Here is a 19,004-nt window from a genome sequence, read left to right as displayed (position 1 = left end):
CACGTGAGCTGGGTGCGTGCGTTTCCCAGACGTGGAGGACGAATAGGGCAATCCACCAAGAAATGCTCAGTACTGGCACAGTACAGACAAAGATTTTCTTCCCTACGGCGATTCCTCTCTTCCTGGGTCAGGCGAGACCGATCCACTTGCATGGCCTCCTCGGCGGGAGGCCCAGGCGTAGATTGCAAAGGATGCTGTGGGAGAGGTGCCCAGAGATCTAAGTCTTTTTCCTGGCGGAGCTCCTGATGTCTCTCAGAAAAACGCATGTCAATGCGGGTGGCCAAATGGATAAGTTCTTGCAGGTTGGCAGGAATCTCTCGTGCGGCCAGCACATCCTTGATGCTACTGGATAGGCCTTTTTTAAAGGTCGCGCAGAGAGCCTCGTTATTCCATGATAATTCGGAAGCAAGAGTACGAAATTGGATGGCGTACTCGCCCACTGAAGAATTACCCTGGACCAGGTTCAACAGGGCAGTCTCGGCAGAAGAAGCTCGGGCTGGTTCCTCGAAGACACTACGGACTTCAGCGAAGAAGGACTGGACTGTGGCTGTGGCAGGATCATTGCGGTCCCAGAATGGTGTGGCCCAAGACAAGGCCTTTCCTGAAAGAAGGCTCACTACGAACGCCACCTTCGACCGTTCTGTAGGAAACAAGTCCGACAACATCTCCATATGCAGGGAACATTGAGACAGAAATCCACGGCAGAGTCTAGAGTCCCCATCAAATTTGTCCGGCAGGGACAAGCGGAGGCTAGGAGCGGCCACTCGCTGCGGAGGAGGTGCAGGAGTTGGCGGAGGAGATGGTTGCTGCTGTAGCAGAGGCAGAAGTTGCTGTAACGTGGCGGTCAACTGCGACAGCTGCTGTCCTTGTTGGGCAATTTGCTGCGATTGCTGAGCGACCACCGTGGTAAGGTCAGCGAGACTTGGCAGCGGCACCTCAGCGGGATCCATGGCCGGATCTACTGTCACGATTCGGCTACAGGTAGTGGATCCTCTGTGTCAGCGAGGGATTGGCGTGGACCGTGCTGGTGGACAGGTTCTAAGAGGCTACTGGTTTTCACCAGAGCCCGCCGCAAAGCGGGATGGTCTTGCTGCGGCAGTAGCAACCAGGTAGTATCCACTAGCAACGGCTCAACCTCGCTGACTGCTGAGAAGGCGTGGGACAGAAGGACTAGGCAGAGGCAAGGTCAGACGTAGCAGAAGGTCGGGGCAGGCGGCAAGGTTCGTAGTCAAGATGGATAGCAGGAGTTCAGGTAACACAGGCTATGGACAACACTAAACGCTTTCACTGGCACAAGGCAACAAGATCTGGCAAGGGAGTGCAGGGGAAGTGATGTGATATAGCCAGGGAGCAGGTGGAAGCCAATTAAGCTAATTGGGCCAGGCACCAATCATTGGTGCACTGGCCCTTTAAGTCTCAGAGAGCTGGCGTGCGCGCGCCCTAGAGAGCGGAGCCGCGCGCGCCAGCACATGACAGCAGGGGACCGGGACGGGTAAGTGACTTGGGATGCGATTCGCGAGCGGGCGCGTCCCGCTGTGCGAATCGCATCCCCGACGGCCATGTCAGTGCAGCGCTCCTGGTCAGCGGGACCGACCGGGGCGCTGCAGGGAGAGAGACGCCGTGAGCGCTCCGGGGAGGAGCAGGGACCCGGAGCGCTCGGCGTAACAGTAGGTGTAAGTATCTGGCACACCAATGCCACCTTTGGCTTTAGATCTGGTAAGCAGCGAGTATGCCAGCCTGGGCCTTTTGCCATGCCAGATAAATTTCGTAAAAAGGGTGCGGATCGATTTAAAGAACGACTGCAGAACGGCAATTGGCACCATAAAAAAACTATTAGTACAATTTATATTAATACTCTGACACTCTGTAAACATTATCAAATGCTCTGATGAAAATAATGAAAATTAACAGCTCATCCCATTGTACTATACATTTCTTAATGCAAAAGTTTACCATATTATTTTAAAAAGGAGCTGCCACCAAACAGCAGGCAGCATAAAACTGGTACAGGCATTGTAATCCCAGGACAATATACATTTCTCTGAGATGCTTAGGTATTTCAGAGTTATCATAGTTTGAAAATGCTGCCTGGACCCGGGTAACTAGACCCCTGGGCCTGTCTGGTTGCCTTGAGTGATGCATCTCTCCTTTACACAAGCTAGGGAGTGATGCGCTTCTTAAACTGAACAGACGGTCTCTTGAGGACTAGTTAACAGAGTGCAGGAAGCATTTTTAAACTATGATTACTTTGAAACACCCGAACAACTCAGAGTAATTCATAGTGTCCCAGAATTTCAATGTCTGCACTGGTTTTATTCAGCCTGTGCTTTGGGCAGCATATAACTGGTGACAGGTTATCTTTAAAGTAAAAAATGATGTGTTTATTTATTTTCCAAAAATATTTATAAAGACTTAATACATTTATAATTTTGGTTGAATCAAACTATTACAAGCTACCTATGGACATAGTTGGGAACTCCCTCGAATACCGACCCAGGGCACTGCTGCTAGGCAAACTGGGCAGCTGCCTAAAGTGCACTGTCAACCAGGGTGCAGCTGGTCAGATTTCCCCCACCCAGGGTAACCAAGGAAGAAGGGGGTGTTGAGCGGGTGCTTTAAACTGCAAACGAGTGCCATTAATAACAGTGTTCATTTGCAGTTCATAAGCACCACATAGATCACATCCAAATCCCGACTTCATGCACCTCCTAGAGTCCATCGCTCTACTGTACTTTTGCTCTCCGACAGCTTTAGTATATCAAGCTGCCTGTGCCTGCCGGATAAGAAGGAGCTAGCACAGAATGTGTTGTGAACCACCCTGTAATGCTCCAAGTACTGCTACTTCCTCCCTCCTCCTTATCTATATGCATATAGCCTTCCTGTATATAAAAATGCAACTCTACAATATTAGTCTCCTCTCCTCTGCACCCCAACATCATCTTTCTAGAGCAATGTCTGGCAGTGTCACCCACACACTTCCACACACCCCAGATTTCTCCTTGTCCTACTTCTCACTGTAACCCTCCCCATGTGCACCCTAATATCACCCTAAATTTATCTGCACCCTCATGCCCCCCTCCATCTGCCTGCACCCTCATGTCACCCTCTCCTGTTTGCACCCTCATGTAACCCTTCCCCGTGCATACCCTCACATCAACCTCCCCTATCTGCACCCACATATCGCCTACACCCCACTGCACCCTGAATTGTCACCCTACTATAATCCTTGCACCCAAATCACCACAACCTCCATACTAATCACAGTATCACTCCAGTGTGACATTCACAACCTGGAGTGTTGCCCATCACCCCACTGTAATCCTTACAACCCCCATAACTAATAATTATTTCTTTATTCATATAGCACACACATATTTTGCAGCACTGTGCAAAGCTTGTCACTATCACACACCAACCACAAGGGGGCTCACAATCTGCATTACCTCCAATACTCCTCTATTGCCCTCTGTCACTCCATCGTTACCCCATACCCTCTATTTTAACTGCAATATTCCTCTACACTTGTACACTCCAAGCGCAGCAATACGAGGTTTTTCCTAGGGTGGCAAAAATCCTTGCACCAGCCCTGTACTGACTACAGTGTTATGGCAAGCGGAGAAAGTAGTTCAGTGCAGTGCCTGATCCTAATAAGGCACCATAGCATTTAGCTGGTTAGTCTTTACTGTAGGTACTGAAGGTTTCAAGCTAACAGTGAGGCACACACCAAACTGTTGCTTAAATTATCAATTTTATTTTTGTCTTTATTTCTTTTAGCTAAATGTGGTGGAACATTAACAAATCTGATTGGAGTGATTTTAAGCCCTGGTTTTCCGGGAAACTACCCAAGTAACTTGGACTGCACATGGAAGATTTTATTACCAGTTGGCTATGGTTTGTATCTTGATTAATGCAGTGATAACTTTTCTACAGCTTACAGGGAGTAGATATTGAAACAAGCCATAGTTCCCGATAATTACTGCAAAGCCAAGTCTTAGTCTGCAAGTCAACAGTCCATTTATCATTTAATATTATTATTATTTTTATTTTTTAAGGCTCTACATGAATTGAGTGTATTCTATATAACTGCATCTTAAAATGATCTAATGATGTCACTTTTAAATAGTGTTGCTTAGAGTTCACACATCGTAAAATATTGTAGATTTAAAAATGGCTGTATTGTCAATCAACCGTTTTCCTCTGTCAAAGTCTATGGAAAAGCATCTGTCAGAGCACACAATGTTGGAATGACAGACGTTTTAAAATAGTGTGCTAAAGGGGTACTCCCACCCTAGACATCTTATCCCCTATCCAAACCTATTTTATGGGTCAAATATTTTTTAGAACTGTCCTGAGTAGGAGAAAATCCCCATAGCAAACATATGCTGCTCTGGCCAGTTCCTATAATGGACAGAGATGTCAGCGGAGAGCACTGTGCTCGTGATGTCAGCAGAGAGCTCCGTGTTCCAACAAGAAAATAATTTCCTCTGTAGTATTCAGCAGATAATAAGTACTGGAAAGATTAAGATTGTTTAATAGAAGTAATTTACAAATCTGTTTAACTTTCTGGCACCAGTTGATTTAATAAAAAATAAAAAAATATAAAGTTTTCCACGGGAGTACCCCTAAGGGTACCTCTCATCAAAAAAACTTTTGATATATTATAGATTAATGTATGCAGAATAACTTTACAATTGCATGTTATTAAAAAATATGCTTCTTTCTATTTAATTTTCCACTTTGAAGAAATGACCACTAGGGGTCTCCCTACCAGTCCTGGCATGAAGCATTTCAGACTCATGCTGGAGTCCTAAACACTACGAGCTGCCAGTCTGCTTTGTTCACAAAGGAGAACACTCAGAGCTGCCAGCTTGCTTTGTTCACAGCCTGTTTGGCTGTGAACAAAGCAGGCTGGCAGCTCTGAGTGTTTAGGACTCCAGCATGAGTCAGAAATGCTTGCTGACAGGACTGATCGGGAAAAATACAATAGAAAGAAGCATATTTTTCATTAACATGCTATTGGAAAGTTATTCAACATTCATTAATCTAAAATATATCAAAAGTTTATTTGATGAGAGGTGTGGACTTCCCTACAGAAAAGTAAGCACAGGGACATAGAATTTAGTCTGGAACTCCAGAACACCACCTAGAAGAATTCAAAATACAATTCTTCTATTATTTCTGGGCTAGTAACAGGAAGCAGAAACAATCACTTTTGTAGGCAGCAGGAAACAGATAGACCTTATGATTAGTTATGAAACACTGCGGGAAAAGTCCTTTAAGGATTGTTTAGTGAAATGTATTATTGTCCACAGCCTGCCTAATAAAATAATAACCACTTTAACTCACCTTCGCTGGGCAAACCTTTTTAACATGCTGGGTTACATTGGCATGTGCTCTGGTCTGGGGGGGGGGGGGTTCTAGAGTGCACTGTATTTTTACTGTGTACATTTCTAAAACCTGTGACGGGGTGGAGACAGCTTAACATGTAGGAATGCAATGAACAATGAATTATTTAAGGTTAGACTATTTAAGTAGTTAAATGGAAAGGATTAGAGGTTTCTCTTACCATGGCTATTACAGCAGAAGCCAAGTTGATGACATACTCACATAGGGGAAGATTTATCAAAACCTGTGCGAAGGAAAAGTTGCCCAGATGCCCATAGCAACCAATCCGATAGCTTCTTTCATTTTGCAGAGGCCTTGTTAAAAATGAAAGAAGCAAGCTGATTGGTTGCTATGGGCAACTGAGCAACTTTACTCTGGACAGGTTTTGATAAATCTCCCCCATAAAGTATACATAGCCCAGCCTTAAAATGTATGTAATCCAGCCTAAAATTCAGCCATTCAGGATGTACTAAATTATTATTTCTTATTTAGTTTTTATCTGTCAAAATGGTTTCTAGATTAATTATTTGTATATTTTTTCTTTATTTGGTCTCATTTTCTTAAACTGTTTAATTTTTTTTTAATAGGGGCTCACGTTCAATTTGAAAATTTTTCAACTGAAGCGAATCATGACATTCTTGAGATCCAGAATGGACCTTCTCATCCAGGTTCTCAAATAGGCCAATTTAGTGGCAATGAGCTTCCATTATCTTTGCTTAGTACAACACATGAGGTTTTCATTCACTTTTTCAGTGATCACTCTGAGAATCGACAAGGCTTTAAGCTTGTTTATCAAGGTAAGATTCCTCTTTATTCAGATTGTGTTGTCCTTAATAATATTCTAGGAAAGGACATTTGTGGTAGGTAGGTACCCCTATTTATAAGAAAGACAGAAAAAAAAACATTGACCCCATTACATTGATAAACTTAACCATTGTGGCCACACAAGGGCAGTGCTTTCTAATGTAGTCTTAGAATTTCAGGAAACAATAACCTTTGGGAATCCCCAACTATGGTATCTCACATTTATAGCACTTCTTGGTACTGATCAGGCAAGGCAAGGCAAGAAAAAAATTGAATTAAAGTAGGTGGTTTGAGAATGGGATGTAATTGTCCTAATGATAACTTTAGTCATATTGATATTAAAGGAAAACTGTCACTAAACTCCCCCCCGCACTAACCAGAGGTACTGGCTGGTAGTGCGGGGGATGCTGATCATTATGCTGCCTACCATGCCCGGATCCGTCCCCCCATTCACCCATTATCTTCATTATTCTTGATATGCAAATGATCTTCTAACTGGCACGGGCGGGCATAGGCAGTTCTGTACAGAGCGGGAGGAGAGGGAGAGGCGGAGGGAAGGGATGAATATTCATAAGCTGGGCAGTGCTGCAGATGAGTACTGACATCACAGTGCCAGATGGAGCCTTGTAACCCTGCATATGCCAGTTAGAAGATCATTTGCCAATCAAAAATAATGAAGATAATGGGTGAGCGGCTGGACAAATCCGGGCATGGTAGGCAGCATATTGATCAGTGTCCCCCACACTACCAGCCAGTACCTCTGGTTAGTGCAGGGGGAGTTTAGTGACAGTTTTTTTAATGGGTACAGACAGCCATTCAGACATTGCTCTAGTCACCAGTGCAATTTATGGTGGGTTTTGCCTTCCGCTTGACCAACCCTGCAGAGTAAAAGATTGAACTGGATGGGTGTATGTCTTTCATCAGCCATACAAAAATACATTACATCAGCCAAAAAATACATTACTCTGTTACTATTCAAGCATGTACAGCCCTGTATGTTTAGATCATTTTCACAATTACATTTGGAGCAGTATGTAAAAAGGGTTAATTTTATAATGAGTGCCTCACTAATTTGGTTCTTATTATTGGCTATTATGTTATTTTTTATACATTGAATCTCACTAATTCAGCATTTTTCTTTGCTATATTGTTTTAAATAAGTAAATGAATGTAATTATATGTTTTAGCTTTTTCCCTGTATCCTAGACTATTTAATAAGCACTTATATTGTCATTTTGGTATCTTCAAAATAATCTATTTAATTCATATGGGAAGGGCAAGAACATTTTGTGCTTCGGTAAAAGCTGAAAACATGCTGTTTTATGAGGCTTCTTGTTTTTATGGCTCACGCTTCACAAATTCATGTGACTGCTTTGAGGATATTTATATTTTACTAGTTTTATAAATCTAGAACTTCTAATCATGGTCGTCAGTGGTACAGTAGAAATAGTTATGTTTTAAATGTACATTTGATTTACCAGCTGCCATAGTCTGGTGAAGATACTTTTAAAGAGCTGTGAATATACTGTCCTATATATTTATAAATTACAATACAGAGGAAACAATTCATCTGGTATAGAGTATTTAGTTTTATAAAAATACAGTATTAAGGACCAAGCTTTTTTTGTTTTTGCACTTTCGTTTTTTTCCTCCTTACCTTTTAAAATCATAACCCTTTCAATTTTGCACCTAAAAATTCATATGAGGGCTTATTCTTTGCAACACCAATTCTACTTTGTAATAACATCAGTCATTTTACCCAAAAATCGACGGTGAAATGGGAAAAAAAAATCATTGCGCGACAAAATTTAAGAAAAGACGCCATTTTGTTAATTTTTGGGGCTTCTGTTTCTACGCTGTACATTTTTCGGTAAAAATTACACTTTATCTTTATTCTGTAGGTCAATACAACTAAAATGATACCCTACTTATATAGGTTTAATTGTGTCGTACTTTTGGAAAAAATCATACCTACATGCACGAAAATAAATACATTTAAAATTGTCCTTTTCTGACCCCTATAACTTTTTAATTTTTCTGCACATGGGGTGGTATGAGGGCTAATTTTTTGCGCCGTGATCTGAAGTTTTAAACAGTACCATTTTTGTTTTGATCAGACTTTTTGATCGCTTTTTAGTCCTTTTTTATGGTATGAAAAGTGACCAAAAATACGCAATTTTTTTTAATGGAATTTGGGAAAAAGGTGGTGATTTAAACTTTTAATAAGGAAGGGGTTAATGTGTCGGCTTTTAAACTTTTTTTTTTTTACACTTTTAATCCCCTTAGGGGACTTTTAGGAGGAATCATTTGATTCTTCATACAGATCAATGGGATTACATACAATCCCATTGATCTGTGTGCTCTGCGCTCGATTGATAAAGCCGCCAGGCTCTATCATTCTGAGCACCGGAGCCACCAAAGCAGGAGAGGTAAGCCCTCAGGCTACCTCAGCAGCGGATCGCCCCCTCGCAATCGCGCTGCGGGGGGGGGGGGGGCATCCACCCCACTGGACCACCAGGGACTGGATACAGGCACCTTTAGACCTCACTATCAACTATTGACAGCAGCGATCTAAAGAGTTAATAGCCGGCCACGGCGATCGCCGGAATTAGCTGGGGCCAGCCGGTATGATATGGGCTCGAGTCGGGAGCCCGCGTCATACCCCGTTAACAGCCATTGGACGAGCATAGACGTCCATGGTCATTAACGGGTTAATGTTACCATTGTAGATTGCTGACAATGCATGTATATATACAGGGTGGGCCATTTATATGGATACACCTTAATAAAATGGTAATGGTTGGTGAGATTTACTTCCTTTTTGTGGCACATTAGTATATGTGAGGGGGGAAACTTTTCAAGATGAGTGGTGACCATGGCGGCCATTTTGAAGTCGGCAATTTTGAATCCAACTTTTGTTTTTTCAATAGGAAGAAGGTCATGTGACACATCAAACTTATTTGGAATTTCACAAGAAAAACTATGATGTGCTTGGTTTTAACATAACTTTATTCTTTCATGAGTTATTTACAAGTTTCTGACCACTTATAAAATGTGTTCAATGTGCTGCCCATTGTGTTGGATTGTCAATGCAACCCTCTTCTCCCACTCTTCACACATTGATAGCAACACCGCAGGAGAAATGCTAGCACAGGTTTCCGGTATCCGTAGTTTCAGGTACTGCACATCTCGTATCTTCACAGCATTGACAATTGCCTTCAGATGACCCCAAAGATAAAAGTCTAAGGGGGTCAGATCGGAAGACCTTGAGGGCCATTCAACTGGCCCACGACGACCAATCCACTTTCCAGGAAACTGTTCATCTAGGAATGCTCGGACCTGACACCCATAATGTGGTGGTGCACCATCTTGCTGGAAAAACTCAGGGAACGTGCCAGCTTCAGTGCATAAAGAGGGAAACACATCATCATGTAGCAATTTCGCATATCCAGTGGCCTTGAGGTTTCCATTGATGAAGAATGGCCCCACTATCTTTGCACCCCATATACCACACCATACCATCAATTTTTGTGTTCCAACAGTCTTGGAGGGATCTATCCAATGTGGGTTAGTGCCAGACCAATAGCGGTGGTTTTGTTTGTTAACTTCACCATCGCATAAAAGTTTGCCTCATCACTGAACAAAATCTTCTACGTAAACTGAGGGTCCTGTTCCAATTTTTGTTTTGCCCATTCTGCAACTTCAGTGCGCCGATCCGGGGCATCCTTGTTGAGATGCTGCAGTAGCTGGCGTTTGTAAGGTTGCCATTTGTGAGTAGCTAATATCGGCTGAAGGGATGTTCGACTAATGCCACTCTCCAGTGACATGCGGCGAGTGCTACGCTGTGGGCTCTGGCTGAATGAAGCTAGGACAGCCACTGATGTTTCTTCATTAGTGACAGATTTCATGCGTCAAAATTTTGGCAAATCCAACACTGAACCAGTTTCACGAATGGGAGATGGGTGTTCACCAGACATCAACACAATTTCTATCCACTCCTCACGCTTTAACCTCGACAACATGTCAATGGCTGTAAACAAATAGAAACTTGTAAATAACTCATGAAAGAATAAAGTTACGTTAAAACCAACCAACCAGTGTTTTTCTTGTGAAATTCCCAATAAGTTTGATGTGTCACATGACCCTCTTCCTATTGAAAAAACTAAAGTTGGATTCAAAATGGCCAACTTCAAAATGTCCACCATGGTCGCCACCCATCTTAAAAAGTTTCCCCCCTTACATATACTAATGTGCCACAAACAGGAAGTTAATATCACCAACCATTCCCAATTTATTATGGTGTATCCATATAAATGGCCCAACCTACATATATATATATATATATATATATATATATATATATATTTATTTTATTATATTATATATTTTTTTTAAATAAACCCCTAGACTGAAACTCCTTATTTACCTGTTTCTTATTTTCAAATAAGCCCCACACTAAAGTAAACAGTATTGGGAAATGTTATGCCAAATATTAGAGAACTAATTATGTATTTCCCAATAAAGTGTAAATCAGGTTTCCTTAAAGGAGTAGTTCAGTTTACAGACACTTATCGGGAATAAGTGTCAGATCATGGGGGGGTCCAACCGCTGGGACCCCCAAATGATCTCCTGCCCGATGCCTCGTCTCTCCCCATAAAGGAAGTGTGTCCTCTACAGCACATAGTGGTGGCAGACACACCCGCCTATGCATCTCTATGGGAGAGCTGGAGATACACGAGCGCTGTATCTCCTGCTCTCCCAAAGAGATGCATGGAGGGGCGTGTTGGCAACACCTTCATGCTATGGTCAACACACTTAGTACAAAAGGCACTGAAATCAGGGCTTGTTTTTTAAACTGGACTACTCCTCTAAGACCATGTTTTTTATTCTGTTTAAACCATCTAGATCCAGTTATTAAAGAGTTACTGTCTTTTATACAAACTTTTGACATGCCATCAAGACATGTCAAAAGTTCAGATCACACTTGGTCTTTGCCCTGAGACCAAAAGCGATCATGAATTTTAGCTGATTTATACAGCTTATGCCCTCCATAGACTTGTGCATTGGTCGGATCAGGAAGCCAGCCAAGGAGTTCGATGTGTTGCTGCAATAACTCACAATCTTAGCAGGTCTCAGGACTGAGACCTGGTGAGATCTAACTTTTGACTCATGTCTGAACAATGTGTTAAAAGTTTGTAAAGACAGTAATGCTTTGAAAGGGACAGGAAAAAGGAACCCTTATTATGATTGTGTACTGTTGCATCTTATTGTAAAGGTACATTTTTGCAGCAACAAAAAAAATTACATATCATGATGGTGCAAAAGCTTTGTCTCAGTTTGGCCTGACAGAATCATTTACATATAACAAAATGCTATTAGGAACCAACAGAGGAGGATTTTTAGCAGACTAAATTAGAATAAAGCAAAATAAACAATAAATTATACAGTGAAAAAAATATATTATTTTTTTGGGAATAAAATGTGACAAAAAAAGCAGGATATTTTTAATTTTTTACGTTTATGCCGTTCCCATACGGGATCATTAACATTATGTTTTGATAGTTCGAACATTTATACATGCGGGCATACCAAATATGTTTATTTAAAAAAAAAAAACGCTTTTTGGGGGTAAAATGGAAAAAAGGGACAATTTTCGTTTTTATTGGGGGAGAGTATTTTTCACTTTTTAGTTTTACATTTTTCAACTTTTTTTTAACACTTTTCATGTCCCCATATGGGACTATAAATTCCAATCAGTTGATTGCTAAAACTGTCCAGTGCTATGCATAGGGCATAGCACTGATCAGTGTTATTGGCTATCTTCTGCACTGGTCTGCTCGATCTCAGACCAGAGCAGAAGACCCAAGGAGACAGCCAGAGGCAGGTGAGGGGACCTCCGGCCGCCATTACAGATGATCGGATCCCCACAGCAGTGCTGCGGGCATTCCAATCCTCTATTTTAACATACGCATTGCTGCAGATGCCATGATTGTATTAATCATAGCATCTGAGGGGTTAATGGGGGACATCCGCGTGATCGCGGATGACAACCATTACCAGTGGTCCCCGGATGGTGATAGCACCGGGATCTGCAGTGTATGACGCGAGCACCGCTCCGATGCATTAAGGGTGTTAAGGGGTTAAGGACTCAGCCCATTTTTACCTTAAGGACGCAGCAAATTTTCGTTTTTGCATTTTCGTTTTTTCCTCCCTCCCTAAAATCATAACGCTTGCAATTTTGCACCTACAGACCCAGATGAGGTCTTGTTTTTGTGTCACCAATTGTACTTTGTAATGACATCACTTATTTTATAATCTAATCTGAGGTGAAATGAAAAAATTATATTTTGCGGGGATAAAATTGTAAAAAACGCCATTATGTAACTTTTGGGGGCTCCCGTTTCTACAAAGTTTACTTTTTGGTAAAAATAAAACCTTACTTTTATTCTGTAGGTCCATACGGTTACAAGAATACACAATTGATATGGATTTTTGTTTTATTTTAATACTTAATTATAAAAAAATTATAACTACATGCACCAAAATTTGTATGTTTAAAATTGGCATCTTCTGACCCCTATAACTTTTTTATTTTTAAATAAATATGGGGCTTTATGACGGCCCATTTTTGTTTTGATGGGACTTTTTGATCGCTTTTGATTGACCGTGTGGTTTAGCTAACCTTATATTTTAATAGTTTGGAAATTTACGCTTGTGGCGATACTACATATTATTATTTTTATTTTTTAAGGCAAGATATTTCAACTCACTCCTGCATATGTGCCCGGACTGGCCTTGGACACATCCATGTAATATGCAAAAGGAAGAGAATGTCCAGCGCTGACTCGTGAAAAAAGGAGCTTCTTTATTAGAACATAGTAGTTGCCATGGCAACTACTATGTTCTAATAAAGAAGTTCCTTTTTTCACGAATCAGCGCTGGACATTCTTTTCCTTTTGCATATACTATACTTTATTACATTATTTTATTTTAAAAAATGGGAAAAGGGGGGTGATTTAAACTTTTAATAGGGAAGGAGCTAATAAACTTTTATTAACTTTTTTTTTTTTGCCCCATAGGGGGCTACAATATGCAATCTTCTGATTGCATATATGGATCAATGCTATGCCATAGCATTGATCAGTGTTCTCTGCACTCTACTGCTCCTGCCTGCTGAGCAGGCAGAGAGCAGTAGATCCCCAATTGGACGACGGAGAGGCAGGTGAACACCCTCTAGTCGTCCGTTAAGCTGATCGGGACATCGTGATTTTGTCGCAATAGTCCCGATCAGCTCTACTGAGCTCCTGGGATGGTTTCAGTTCAGTTGATCATGGCGTCTAAGGGGTTAATGCCGGGCATCGGCCCGACCGGCAGTGCCAGGCATTAGCCGTGGGTCCTGGCTGCCGGTAGAAACTGGGTTTAACCCGTTCTCCACTGATGAGAATGGTTTAAACCCTGTTACTGGATCAGGGCGTACAGGTACGCCCTCTGCCCTTAAGGGCGGGGATGCAGGGTGTATCTGTATGCCCTTCGTCCCTAAGAGGTTACATACACAGACACTTTGAACTACATTACTCCTACATTTACTTCATATATACATAATTGAGCTCATAAAAATTAGCACACATCTTCATCAAAATGTGTTACCCAGCCACCATGATAGGGTCACAAGGTATTGAATGGGACCCCAATTTTAAAAAATGTATTTCTCTAATGACTACAAAACTCACGAAAGGCATGTAGTATCAAGCTGTACGGTTGGTCTAAATTAAAGGGGTACTCCGGTGGCTAAAAATTTTAAATCAACTGGTACCAGAAAGTTAAAGGGGTACTCCACTGGAACACATTTTTTTTTTAAGTCAACTGGTGTCAGAAAGTTAAACAGATTGGTAAATTACTTATATTAAAAATTCTTAATCCTTCCAGTACTTATCAGCTGTTGTTATGATCCACAGGAAGTTCTTTTCTTTTAGAATTTTCTTTCTGCCTGACCACAGTGCTCTCTGCTGACACCTTTTTTCATTTTAGGAACTGTCCAGAGCAAGATTGGTTTTCTATAGGGATTTGCTCCTACTCTGGACAGTTCCTAAAATGGACAGAGGTGTCACAGAGAGCACTGTGGTCAGACAGAATGGAAATTCAAAAAGAAAAGAACTTCCTGTGGATCATAGCAGCAGCTGATCAGTACAGGTAGGATTAAGATTTTTTTTCTATTTCCAGATTTCTTTTATGTTTTCCAGTGGAGTACCCTTTTAAACAGATTTATTAATTACTTATATTTAAAAATCTTAATCCTTCTAGTACTTATAAGATGCTGTATGCTCCACAGGAGGTATTTTTATTTTTGAATTTATTTCTGTCTGACCACAGTGCTCTCTGACCACCTCTGTCCATGTCAGCAACTGTCCAGAGTAGAAGCAAATCCCCATAGCAAACCTCTCCTGCTTTGTACATGGACAGAGGTGTCAGCAAAGAGCACTTGTGGTCAGATAGAAAGGAAATTCAAAAAGAAAAGAACTTCCTGTGGATTATACAGCAGCTGATAAGTACCGGAAGGATTAAGTTTTTTTAATAGAAGTCATTTACAAATCTGTTTAACTTTCTGGCACCAGTTGAGTACCCCTTTAAGTCCTTGCTGCTCTGAGTAAAGTTTTTAGGCCTAATGCCCAAAAGAGGAGTGTGATTAATGTTAGTGTCCCATCTCGTTGGAAGCCTCCTAACTGTGTAGGATGGGTGACAGAATTTGATCAAAATGTGTGGGAAGAGCCTCACTTTTAAACATATAATAAAAATCTATGTTTACAGGTCTTAGCTTTGGAATAGTTCTACTGTAATATTTTTGGTGTGTATATGTGTTTGCAATAAATAATCTCATGTCCCTGTAATGAATTTCCGAGATGAAGCATCCAACAAAGGGTTCTGGTACCTTCATTTTTATAGTCTGACTAACTACGTGACCTCACGCCTCTAGTCAAATTAGGCTGGGTTCACACCACGTTTTGTTAACTACGGTTCCCGTATATGGCTGGGAGGAGGGGGGGCGGGGCTTAATCGCCATATTCGGGAACCGTATTTAATGTATGTCTATGAGCCGACCGGAGTGAACTGCAGCCTCCGGTCGGCTTTGTTTTCGGCCGTATGCGGTTTCCCGACCGCAGGCAAAATCATGGTCGACCGCGTTTTTGCTTACGGTCGGCAAACCGCATGCGGACGAAAACGAAGCCGATCGGAGGCTGCGGTTCGATCCGGTCGGCTCATAGACATGCATTAAATACGGTTGCCGAATACGGCTGAGTGCGGGCGCCACGATTAAGCCCCGTCCCCCTCCTCCCAGCCGTATACGAGAACCGTATTTAACGAAACGTGGTGTGAACCCAGCCTTACACGGTACTACCATCATGCAGCTATTTCCCACAGTTTTTTATTTTTCAAGGAAAACATTGCACTCCGCATTTTCATACCAGCACAGTAAAATAATCTATGCCATAAAAGATCATCACAGAGACTTAGGGCTCTATTACACAGGATGAAAAGGATAATATTGGCCAGTAAGAAAACACCAGCTGAAAAAAAATCTGAATATCAGCTGATCAAATTTTTTAACTGGTTAAAAAAAAAACACCGTTCATCAGCCGCATATTTCCCTGTGTATTAGGCATATGCAACCAGCAATGATAAAATAAGTCATGTCATAAACTCCTCTGATGTCATAAATCTCTGATTTAGTAGATCACCAGCACATGTCACATGTATAATGCATAGGTCTGCCTATGTAATTAATGCCCTTAGACTGCAATGATTACAGGTGTGTCTATTTTAGTAGATAAGAACTAGTGTTGCTCGCGAATATTCGCAATTCAAATTTTAATCGCGAATATTGCATATTCGCGAATATAGCACTATATATTGGCAATTACGAATATTAGCTTTTTTTTCACACTACACATCACAGTGATGATTGCATCCCTCTCTGCTCTTCGCATATGCGCATATTAGCAAATATTGAGCCCTCCCGGCTGTCCGGGCATGCTGGGAGTTGTAGTTTTGTAACATCTGGAGGTCCGCAGGTTGGAGACCACTGCACTAGCCCATTAGTTCCCTATACCATTAAAGAAGGGAGGGCATAATATTTGCAAATATGCGCATACATTTTCGCATATGTGCAAAAAAAAGTATTAGAATATAATGAATATGCGAATTTCGCGAATATTCGTCCATATATTCGCAAAATATCGCAAATTCGAATATGGCCTATGCCGCTCATCACTAATAAGAACCATATAAAAGGAACCACTCAGACTCTCTTGCTAACATCAATTAATATATTTAGTTAGGAGATTCTATCCCAAAGCTTTAAAGGGGTACATCAAAGGAAAACATATTTTTTTTGAAAATCAACTGGTGCTAGAAAGTTAAACAGATTTGTAAATCACTTTTAAAAAACGTAATCTTTTCAGTACTTATCAACTGCTTGAGGAAGTTCTTTTCTTTTTGAATATCTCTTCTGTCTGACCACAGTGGTCTCTGCTGACACCTCTGTTCATATCAGAAACTGTCCAGAGCAGCATATGTTTGCTATGAGGATTTGTTCCTGCTCTGGACAGTACCTGACATGGACAGAGGTGTCAGCAGAGAGCACTGTGGTCAGACAGAAAATAAATTCCTCTGTAGTATACAGCAGCTGATAATTACTGGAAGAATCAAGATTCTTAAATAGAAGTACAGTGGTCCCTCAACATAAGATGATCTAAAAGGAAAGCAGAAGGCGCTCCATGTGCGGGATCAGCAGGTCAGGCCCATAGGGAAAGGGAAACGATCTATCCCACGCCGCTTACCAGAGTTGGTTGTGTGCACACACACAACAATGGGAAGCGCCTGTAAATGCTTGTGTCCTCATCCGCAGCCCTCCTCAGAGGCAGTAGATAAGCAATTTGACCGTGTAGTAGGAGATGTCGGCGCTGGATGAAGGAACGTGGAGGAGTGCAGCATAAAATCAAGCTGGGTTTATTAGATGCAACGCGTTTCGCTGCGCATGCGCAGCTTCATCAGGCATGACAAGGTTGGGTTCACAAGAGGTATAAATACCTACACTTGTAGGTATTTATACCTCTTGTGAACTCAACCTTGTCATGCCTGATGAAGCTGTGCATGCACAGTGAAACGCGTTGCATCTAAGAAACCCAGCTTGATTTTATGCTGCACTCCTCCTAGTTCCTTCATCCAGCGCCGACATCTCCTACTACACGGTTAAATTGCTCAACATAAGATGGTAATCTGTTTCAAATTAACCATCATTTGTTGAAACCATCGTATCTTGAGGGATTCATGCAATGAAAATAATGGGAAGTTGTACTCACCTGTCCCCGCCGCTCTGGACCCATCACCGCTCATCACCGCTGCCCTGGATGTCCCCTTCCATCGCTGTCGCCGCGTCCCCGTGGTGTACCCGATGCTCCGGACATCTCTGCTTCCCCGGGATCCTCGCACTCCGCTTTACGTCACTACGCACACATGCAGCTCCTATTGGATGACGGGACGGCGTGCGCACGACGTGATGACAACGAAGGAGAGCGCCGGCGATGGAGGGGATCCCAAAGAGGAGCTCCGGAGCCCCGAGGACAGGTAGGAGACCATCACTGGAGCACACGGGGCACCGTAAACGGCTATCTGGTGGCAGCTGAAGCAGTCAGCGCTGAGAGGCCATCGCATGTTGAAATTATCGTAAGTCAGAGCCATCGTAGGCCGGGGGGTCACTGTAATTTACAAATCTGCATAACATTCTGGCACCAGTTGATTTAAAAAAAAATTGTTTTCCATCGTAGTACCCCTTTATAAAATGTATACACTCTTGCCATTAGTGGGTCCGATCTACATTATAGTGCAAATAGTTTTTTAAGTTTAATACTGCACAAGAATGCAATGTACTGTGGACTACAGCTGTAGAACTATAAAAAGTCACAGCATAGCCCTAGCTGAATGCTGCATAACGCTATCATTTAAATCAATGGGAGCTGTACATAGCTGCATACTAATTGGGCTTCATAATGGTGGCTGGAGACAGCCAAGATTTTTATAGGTAACAATTTTAGGGAAGAGGTACAGTCCATTTAACATAATCTACAGGTTCCCAGACGCATTTATGTCTTTGTTTCTGGTTTAGCTTATATTTATTCCCTGTAAACACTTCTGTTTCTAAAATTGTCGCCGGCTATCACTTCAATTTATTTCATCTCTTGCCTTTATTTTTCAGCTTATGAATTGCAAAATTGTCCTGATCCTCATCCATTTAAGAACGGCTACATCATTAATTCTGATTATAGCGTGGGACAATCAATAACTTTTGAATGTTATCCAGGATATGTTCTGATAGGACATGCTGTTCTCACTTGCCAGCATGGTATTAATAGAAATTGGAACTATCCCTTTCCAAAATGTGAAGGTAAGAGCATTATCCTGAGAGCTTGTTTGCCAATTACTTTTCCCTTTTAAGCATCTTAGAGAACAATGTTGAAGGGCTATATTTTTTAGGGGAAATATTAATTAATACTGGGACAGAAGGTATTGAGGGCTGACTTTGCAACGCCAGAAAATAAAGTCAATGGGGGAGATTGATCAAAACCTGGGCAGAGGAAAACTTGCCCAGTTGCCCATAGCAACCAATCAGATCGCTTCTTTCATTTTTAACAAGGCCTCTGCAAAATGAAAGAAGCGATCTGATTGGTTGCTATGAGCAACTGGCCAACTTTTCCTTTGCACAGGTTTTGATAAATCTCCCCCAATGAGGGGTATTTATCAATTTTGCCTGTTGACACTTT

The 19,004-nt window shown here is 41.8% G+C and overlaps 1 protein-coding gene across 3 annotated transcripts in view; it reads left to right on the top strand.

Moving 5' to 3' along the window:
• Nucleotides 1–19,004, top strand: part of CSMD1 (CUB and Sushi multiple domains 1) — a 1,887,231-nt gene that overhangs the window by 1,633,375 nt on the left and 234,852 nt on the right. For all 3 annotated transcript variants that reach the window (XM_056565713.1, XM_056565712.1, XM_056565715.1), the window contains exons 40-42: nt 3,775–3,891; nt 5,973–6,182; nt 18,440–18,628. In XM_056565713.1, coding sequence (XP_056421688.1) covers nt 3,775–3,891; nt 5,973–6,182; nt 18,440–18,628 — 516 coding nt within the window. The remainder of the gene's footprint in view (nt 1–3,774; nt 3,892–5,972; nt 6,183–18,439; nt 18,629–19,004) is intronic.

This window comes from Hyla sarda, chromosome 3 (assembly GCF_029499605.1).
Source record: "Hyla sarda isolate aHylSar1 chromosome 3, aHylSar1.hap1, whole genome shotgun sequence".
Lineage (NCBI taxonomy): Eukaryota > Metazoa > Chordata > Amphibia > Anura > Hylidae > Hyla > Hyla sarda.
The sequence above is the reverse complement of the archived record's forward strand: the minus strand, read 5'-3'. Positions and strand labels throughout refer to the sequence as shown.